The sequence below is a fragment of the Elaeis guineensis genome, chromosome 1, assembly GCF_000442705.2.
Source record: "Elaeis guineensis isolate ETL-2024a chromosome 1, EG11, whole genome shotgun sequence".
Classification (NCBI taxonomy): domain Eukaryota; kingdom Viridiplantae; phylum Streptophyta; class Magnoliopsida; order Arecales; family Arecaceae; genus Elaeis; species Elaeis guineensis.
In genome coordinates, this window is record NC_025993.2 from 4,413,425 (window position 1) to 4,422,672 (window position 9,248).

General features: G+C 34.6%; 1 protein-coding gene across 1 annotated transcript; it reads right to left on the reverse strand.

Moving 5' to 3' along the window:
• Nucleotides 1–2,267: 2,267 nt before the first annotated feature.
• On the reverse strand, nucleotides 2,268–8,025 carry LOC105034884 (probable thiol methyltransferase 2; the record flags this gene model as incomplete). Its single annotated transcript, XM_010910204.4, is given in 8 exon segments — nucleotides 2,268–2,544; nucleotides 3,424–3,502; nucleotides 3,619–3,665; nucleotides 3,919–4,018; nucleotides 4,100–4,181; nucleotides 4,184–4,199; nucleotides 7,071–7,157; nucleotides 7,895–8,025. Coding segments are annotated over 8 exon segments (596 nt in total), but the record flags the coding sequence as incomplete, so codon positions are not given.
• Between the last annotated feature and the right edge of the window lie 1,223 nt (nucleotides 8,026–9,248).

Below are 9,248 nucleotides of genomic sequence, written 5' to 3' on the forward strand. Positions count from 1 at the left end.
AAGTGATTGGTTGAAATAGGAGAACTCAAAATTGAAATAAATAAATGTTACATGTGTAAACCATAAACATACATTACTTAACCTTATATAAATAAAGAATTAATTTTTATATTTAATGATTAGTAACATAACTTACCCATAGAAGTATTCCACATGCATAATCTTTGAACTATATGAAAGTCGTTTATTCTTAAATTTTCTAATTTAAAAATTAACACTAATCAAAAGACACATGCACTGGGATAGGTTTTCTTATTTTTAGGTCTATTTCATGTAATGATTGGGAGGAATTTCTCCAGGTTTTACAGTTTGAATCACCAGTAAAACATGAGTATTGATCAGCTCTCTTATGTTATACTGCTCATTGCATTTGGTTGGCTTGTAATTTTCGCCTGTTTGATACTCCAAACATGTCCCCAGTTGTGATAGCAAGACATGCTTTCATTTCCAACTCTCTAGATGCTCCCAAAGTTTACTTAACGGTCACTAGGATCTGGTTGTTATAGACCCCTTATCCTCTCCCACTTCTATTTGTTGGTGTCCCCTCACAGCCGTGCATCCTAAAGATCTAGTCTTATGGTGAAGGGCAGGCAGAAAATGTTAGTGCTAGCTTTGTCCCGAGAGATCATCAAGGAAGAGCCATTCTCAGGGCTGGTCAACTTCGGGGAGCTTGGGAAGGTGCAAGTGCATTCTTTCATTTGGATCATGTTGGTGGCTTTCGAATTGAAGGTGATTCTTTTATAGAAATTTCTTCCATTAATGGCAAGGACAAGATACATATTCCTCATCACCCATCCTTGCTAGACATTTAGTCTATAGTTCAAAGGGTTCCTAATTTTAAAGCCTAGCATTCACAATTTGAAGGAAATAAGGTGGTGATTGACTTACGAGAAAGGCAACTAGTTTAGATGAGGACTTCATATGGAATTCTAGTGATGAAATGTTATTTGTTGTATGCTGATCCCTCGTATTTAAGCTTTTTAAGGGGATCTTAATTTTCAGTCCTCATCCAGAAAAAGGGGTTCAAAACATGCTAGACTTATATAAAAGATGTTCTAATGTTGATAGATTTAGAATATTCTCATAATAATCTTAAGTTTAAAAGGTTTAAAAAATGCCCAACTTCTACAGAAGAAAAGATTCTAAACTGTTTGACTTTGAGGATAAAAGGAGTAGAGACGGTAAGAATTGCCACTTCATGCTGACTTCCAAACCCACAAGTGGAAGTTTTAAAAAAAAAAAAAAAAGGTGAAAAAGAAAGAACCCGAAAACTTCTAAAAAAATACCTTAGTCTATCTGAAAAGATACAATAGTCCATCTGAACTCTATTAACTTTTGAGGTTGGAGGAAGACTTGGACCAAGAGATGAAACTTAAATATAATACCTTAGGGAAAAAAAAATACACATGAGTTGATTATTCTCAAGTCTTTTTAGAACTTATAGTTTAGTTGAATTATTCCTCCAATCTTTAGCAACCATGTACATCTGCACATGCATTATAAATAGTAAATAAAACCATAACATCTTCAATCTCATTTCAACAGGGAAACAGGTGATTTTAAAGTAATAAGCTCAGCTAGGTATAGTTTCTGATACATATGACCTGTAAAATGAGCACCATCATAACTGGTTATTGCAATTCTTCATGTACAGCCACCATCAGACCTTTTCAGTAGGAATGTTCAAGAAAAGAATTAAGCAGATTTTTTGACCGGCCAGACACCAATTGTAAACCCTCCAGACACATACATAGTTACTGAAGCCCAATGCTATTGAGATTTTGTCACTTGTTAGGTCAATGGTGCAAAATAAAACTAAAGGTGATGAAAAGCTGACTTCAGGGTAACATGCAAAGAGATATGTGACGATGCAACTTGTGCAAAAAGTTTTGAAATTTGAAGGTAATGTGTAACAATCGATACTTCAAAGGTGTCGGAATTTTGGACCATCCAATAGCTGAAAATTTGGTGTATTCTAAAGTGACATAGTGAGGGTGACTGATGCATAACAATTAAAATGATTCAAACTTGTAGTATTTGCCAATTGCAAAAAGATCACCCTGGTTAGACATGCTTAGTTTAATCATGCCTTCATTCAACACTAGGGCAGTGAGCAAAGTATGTGATTGCTCACATACAATACCTTCAAATCGACAGTTAATTCACCAAGAATGATGACTTCACTATAATCACAAATTGAAAGAATGCAAATGAAAATTATTAATGACCATGAAGAATTGACATGAGAATCATTGCTGATTGTCCTGTATTTCAAATTGTCATCCAACTTTCCTGTATTGCAAGATAAATGAGCGTATTGATGTTTCTGTTCACACTGAAACTGAAGGTTTCAGATTAATGCCAATCAAGGAATTTCTCTACACATCAGGGAATTACGTTCCGACAATTTATATCTGGAGAAGACAATTAGCCTATTACAATTTATGAACAACTATGAAGAGATAAGAGATCTCCTGATTATGTCTTCATTCACAGGCATGATTGGTTTATGCACCTTTTCCACCTTCCAAGCTTCTCCCTTCCCTGGAAAATGATTGCATTAGAGTTCCAGAAACTACAAAAATTTTCACAAGATTATAATCTTAATAACGTATGCCTAAACCCTTGGAACACTGCTATTCTAAACGAGGGCATAGTTCACATGTGTACTTGCCAAAGCAATTTAGAGTTCCAGCAAACAATGGCCCTGGTTCCAGGACTCTAAATTACCAAGCCACTGTTACCATCAAAGCCTGTCAATGTCAACAGCAGCGCCACCATTGTCATGGGCCCTCAGAAAATCACATACAATTTTAAAATTCTACTCCATTCAGGAAATCTAAGTAAAAACCAACAGTCAGCGACCAAAACAGAGTAACCTTTTGACGTGCACACAGTCAATAGAAGGTTTGTATCTCTTGCCCTGAAAGCAGTGCAAGTCTCAAGGACCAAAATTGCAACTTAGAGGCCGTCTGCCTACTGGATAAGAGTTCATATTGTTAACACCAAATATTTGCCTTCAATTATAATTCTGCAATTATTTTATATGACATTGTTCCATCTAATGCTAACCAGTGCTGGTGATTAAAAAGTGGACCCTGGATTCTGAAGTAGCTATCGGCCTGAGAATGGATGGATAGGCAGTCTGTGCTTAGTCAATGGATCAGTTGAATGTAAAATCTCAATTTGTGCAGGCAATTTCTCATTATTTTTACCATTGTATCATTTGACAGTACAATCTTGTCACTTACCCCATGTCTCCTACAGTTTGTGATTCCACCGCAATCAAGAAGTCATACAGCAACTTTTAAAAGTGAAAGCAATACATCAAACAAAACTGGAGTACTGGACAACATCTTCAACTTGACAAGCATGAATTTTCCCCAAAAAGCATAGTCAAGTTACAAAGTGCACACAGCATACCTTGCGTGGGCCAACTGCCAGCTCATTATCTACAATTGAAAGAGCCTTGAAACCCACACGATTCAATACCTTCTCATAGCTGCAAGAAAGTAAAAGTATTGGCCGCTGTATCATTACCTCAGAAATGTTACTACTTTTATTTTAATGCAACTAAGTGAGGGTGTAAACGGATAATCCAAAGGTGAAGATACACACTCAGCTACAGTCACATTGTATGGTGGTCCTTTGTCTTGATCACTAATCTGCCATTAAAAAAAAAAAAAATTCAACACCACAGTCATAAGATGGTTGATATCAGGTCAAGAACAAATTGCAAGTCTGCTAGGCCCATTTATCAGCCTTTTCAGCATAGAATTGTGCTGGTCCATGGAGAAAGTGATGAAGATAGGAAGAGATGTGAATGATGACCGCAAAAGTCATGACAATAATGACCGCAACTTCTATTTACACAGAAAACAAGGCCACATTATTGAGAACTATAAGAAGGGCTCTCACCAAATATATCAGTGCAATAAGCTCTCCTTCTGGTTTTAAAAGATCTCTAACTTTTCTTGCCCAAGCTGCCCTCATGCATGGATCAATTGCACAAAAGAATCTGCAGTAAATTGCATATATGAGCTTCTTATAAGAAAAGATATGCAATAAATGGTTCATGAGCACAAAGATGATAACTTACGTGTAATCAAAAATAAGATCAAACAACTCAGTTGGCTGCCAAGTGAAAAAATCTGCTACCAGAAATGTGAAATAATTTGCATTGGCAATGAGGAAGACCACTGGCATTGACTTGATGAGCAAAACATTAGATAGATGCTTGAGTAAAAACCTAATTTTGCAAGAGAAGCTCATGTATATGTCATCATTCATCTCAATTGTACATTTCTGAGTAGCAAACTTTTAAAGGATCGGATTTACTAGTTGAGAATGTTCCAAGAATCTGGTTTTCATCTCACACTAAATAGGTCAAATATTAGCCACTGTCAAATATGGTTGTCAGTGGTTGATGACATCTACCTCAGTAAAATCACAAGAATTTTGTCACTTAATTTAAACTCAGAAATTATGTGACAGCTTACCACATTGAGTTGTCATCAACTGAATAAATCCATTATCATGTAAATATATGAGCAAACAACATGAATCATATTAAAGGCAAAATATGAAAATGGCAACAAAGTAAATTCATCAAACAGTTCCAATATCTATGAGATTTTATTTATGACAAAGTGTATTATGGAGCATGATAGGAACATGCTTCAAAAGGCAATTAATCCATGAGAACTTTTGCTTTTGTTTTCCACTAAGGAAGCATATTGTCACTATAAAAAAAGGAAGGGCATATGACATAAGACTGGATGGCAAAAAAAGTGCCATAAGAATCTCTCTCTTTCTCTCTCATCTCTGTTCAGCAAGAGAGAAAAGAGTCTTTAGCTCTACTACACATTAAGTCCCCTCCATCACATATTAACAAAGATAATACATATTGTGCCATGAATTATCTTAAGTCAGATTCATGATAACTAATTTAGGTAAATAGTTTGGGTGTTTGAGTATCAAGTGAGAAATAAGGATGGAGAGAACTCAATGGTAACAAAATGTAAAACATCCCTCCAAAGTCATTCATAGGGCAGTATGCTGTTAACAGCTTATTACATAGACAGTCTGCAATGGACCACAACAGGTCTAATGTAACATAAACATAACATTTCTCAATGCATATATCCCTTCCACATTCAGCTTGAAATAGACAAATTGATGATTGCTACAATCTAAGACTTTTGTAAAGATATCAACCATCAGATCATGTGATTTGACACAGGTTAGTCAACATCTTCCTGAAATGTACTCTCTCCTATAGAAAGTGGACAACCAACTGAATTATCTAAGGAAAGACAGACTAGTATGTCGCAAGCTGAAGATAGCACTTTGATAGAGAAATGCAAGAAACATGTGATTTGGAAGAGATGCTGCGTTATTTTATTTTATTTTTTTATTTATTTTTCTAATTTTAATGATGGCCCTTGGATGGGTTTATTAGGTCATCAACAATTCAGTGAGGGCCATGACCGCTATTTTTGCCTCATAGTATGACGTGGGTGCATTTGAGTGACTAATAAAATGGCGGCTGTTTCAAAAGAAAGGGATTATAGTCTTTCCTTTGAAATATATGACCTCTTCTAATTAAGACTCCAGGTTCTCTTTAGAACTTGGAATGGTACTTATTTTTGCTCAGAATAAAATAATAACCCTATGATTGGGCTCATTTGTATTCAAGGTTCTAAATCTTGTGGGATGACGCATCCCAGTTTTCGCATAGAATGGAACGCCTTGCGTCCCACCCCATCCTAGTGGCCATCCCAATGGAGCATCTTAGTGCTTGCTTGGGACACCTTTTTAATATTTTTTTTATTTTTCTTAATTTTACTGTGAAGTTTACTATCTTATTTATTTTTCAAAAATATATTTAAATTTAAAAGTAGTATATTTACAATAAATTGACCTTAGTTAGTGTACTCTAAGTCTAAGGTGAGAAGCTATATAAATAGATATATAATTATCTGTATACTGCCTATTAGTGTTTCTTTATTGATCAAACAATGCCAACTAGCATTACTATGCCACATCAGATCAATGCTGACTTGAATGTATTAAGACTAGCTACTGTCAGATTTCATGAAAGCAAATGTTTGTATAAGCTAGGGAGATCTGTTTGTATTAGTGTATCATGTGCTGAAACTTTTTGATTGAATATTCCGACACATTTTGGATCATAACTGCCTCGTTCATATATCTAAAACTGACACTATAATTTCTTGTGGCTTTCTAGGTTATTGGAGATCCTTCATTGATTATCCAGTAATGATCTGTTATAGTAAATACTGCACAAAACCTTGACAAGGCAATAATGATATGATTTGATGGAAAAGGTGATAATTTTTACTGCACAACATACATACAAGCAGATGCATACAGAGGAATGCATTTAACTCGTTGGAATGTAAAAACACATGTTTGGCCCAAAAATAGTAGTCCATGGAGCATGAGTCTTTTCAGAATAATTGAACCATGTTTTAAATTTTGGCTGAAATAGTTCATTCCTGTCTAAATGTTTTGGATTTTTACTAGTCAATCTAAATACTTATGCCACAAAACATATAGCAAGTCTTCATCCATATATTCAAAAAAAGCAGTTCACTTATTTCAACTAATATCAATGGTTCCTATGAATTTCAGCAGCTTGGTTCATCTTTCTTTGACCAAAACAATGCTTTTGCAAAAAAACTTCCATTTGGATATGATATATCTGTTATAATTCACTCTGACATGCAACCCTTATCTGGTTAAGCCATAAAAGTTACTTCATTTGTATATTTTCATATCCTATATGTTGCTCAGTTCCCATTTGCAATAAGAGATTGCCTATTCCTTGTTCATTTTGCCCCTCTCCTTGAGTTTTTTTTTTTTCCCTGGATAGATTATAATTCTTACATGCTCTCCTTTGTTCCCTAATAATATAATTTTTTTAATTGCAAACCTCATACGAAAACAAGGTCCATTCAAAATATTCTTTTGACTTGATTAAAATCAAGACCTTGAATAATAATTTAAAATTTTAAATCTTTCAACTTTTTTGGTATCGACTGTACCTCTTTGGCTTTCTTAACAGCACTATGTGATATTTCCAAGCCTACTACATATCGCTTGGGGCTGGCAATAGCAACCACATCATATCCCTGTTATACAAAAACAACTCAATCATTTGAAAATATCGAATAGCTAAATGAATGTGGTAACTAGTACCAAGACAGATACAACTAATGCTATTGTTACAAAATCTAGAGAAAGGGGATATTTAGAAAATTTCAATATGAAATAGCCAAAATGAACTAAGCAATAGGTATCAAAGTGAATGCATCTAAGGCTGTTGTTACAAAAGCTAGACAAAGCACTACAACAAAAGAAGGTTTGATCCAGGAAAAAATATCAATCTAAATTAGAGAACAAGATTCTGAAAACAACACAAAAGAGACCAAAGATCAAGGAGCACTAGAGCAGCAAGAAAGATCCTTTAGTATACAAAATGGACACCCATTATTTTATTGAGTGCAGCTGCTGTGTACTTGCCAAATTACTAATACTTTCTTTTGATGTATTGCTAGTTAAGAGAACCAGTAAAATATGCTGTCAGAAATATGGTGCTTTTAAGAACAGAAAATCATGCTACCCAAAGTATAAGAAATTTATGTAATTCCTGTTTAACCAATACACAATTTACTCCTTTTTTGAGAAATATGGTGGATGCTACCATCTGGATTCGGAAATTTAATTTATTCAATATAGTTTTAGGTGATGTTTTACAATTGTTTTAAAAAAAGAAAAAGATGTTCCATGTTTCTTTAAAAAAATAAAACAGAATTTAAGCAGAGAATATAAACTGCTATGACTATTAAAGAGTAGGCAAGCCTCGCACACTGCCACATCCAGGAACCAAAACCCTTCCTGTTGGGAGGGTTCCCCTTTGGACAAGATGTTGAACCACTGGCGTTGGCTGTCCCAAATCCCATGGAGTCAGTCCTTCCTCCCAGGATTTTTCCCAACCACCTGACCATTGGCAAAAATCACTTAAAGTCAATATAGTCTGAAGTCAATGTTTCTTCTTCATTGTTAACAAGTCACAAGGATAAACAAGTTAGAAGTATATGTTTTGGAAGAGAGCTGATCAGACTTTCAGTCCATATTATCAGCAATGGAATTATAAGAAAATGAAAAGGGCTGGGAACAAATGATCAAATAAGGCCAATTTAATATTAAGCTTTTCGCCAGACAAGCTGGCCCAATCTTTGAATGATACAGGAAATTTAGCACCACATATACACAGGGCTAATATGCCCTGGGCTTTTTTCTTTTTTTCTTTTCTTGTGTTGTTCTATTGGACATGTAGAAATAATACACAAACTGGTGAAGGGATCAAACCCTACATGGTGCTGCAGCATCTTCTCAGTGCCAAACTCAAATACAAACTGTAGGCAAGAGAAGTTATTTCTGTGTGGTAAACTATTTTATAGGCTGGTCAAATTGATTAATTCAAGAATGTATGTATATACTCTCCAACTCAATTCCCATTAGCTTAAAAGTTGGATTTTTATCCATACTGAATTGCAAGTTGCACGATCAACATGGGAATAAAGGTACTATTTTGATTGAAAACTCGCATTGATATAATTTGCTATGCAATTATCAATACATAAAAGTCGACTATGAATATAACCTCAACAAAAGCTAATTACAGAAAAGGAGACTTGAAGTTCAATTATAGAATGCCAAATATTTTCAGTTAGCATCTAGATTCCTCGTTATATATATTGATCCCTTTGATCTCACTATTTTTAATGGTCTTTATTGTATCACAGAAGAAAATCTAAAAATGCCCTTATTAGTGTGCTAGAACAAAAAGAAACCACATTAATTTTATTTGAAAATTATTTTTTGAAAGGAGCATGCTTCTGTAACACCAGCCACATCTGGTCCTTCCTCCACCCACAAAGGGAAGCAAGGCCACAGGCAGACCAAACATCATAATATGTGAAAATTTACAGGCTTATGCTTGGATTTGAGAGAAGGATATGACATTAGATAGTCCTCATCGATATATCTTCAAGTCTAAATGGTTTAATATAATGAAATTTGTTTATGTATCTTCTCACAAAACCAAAAAAGAGAGACTTTCTGAAAAAAAATAATAAATTAAATGAAAAAGGATCTCTACATTTGGGAAAACTGTATAGTTTTGTTTATTATCTCTTTTTTCCCCTTTTTCTTGAGGG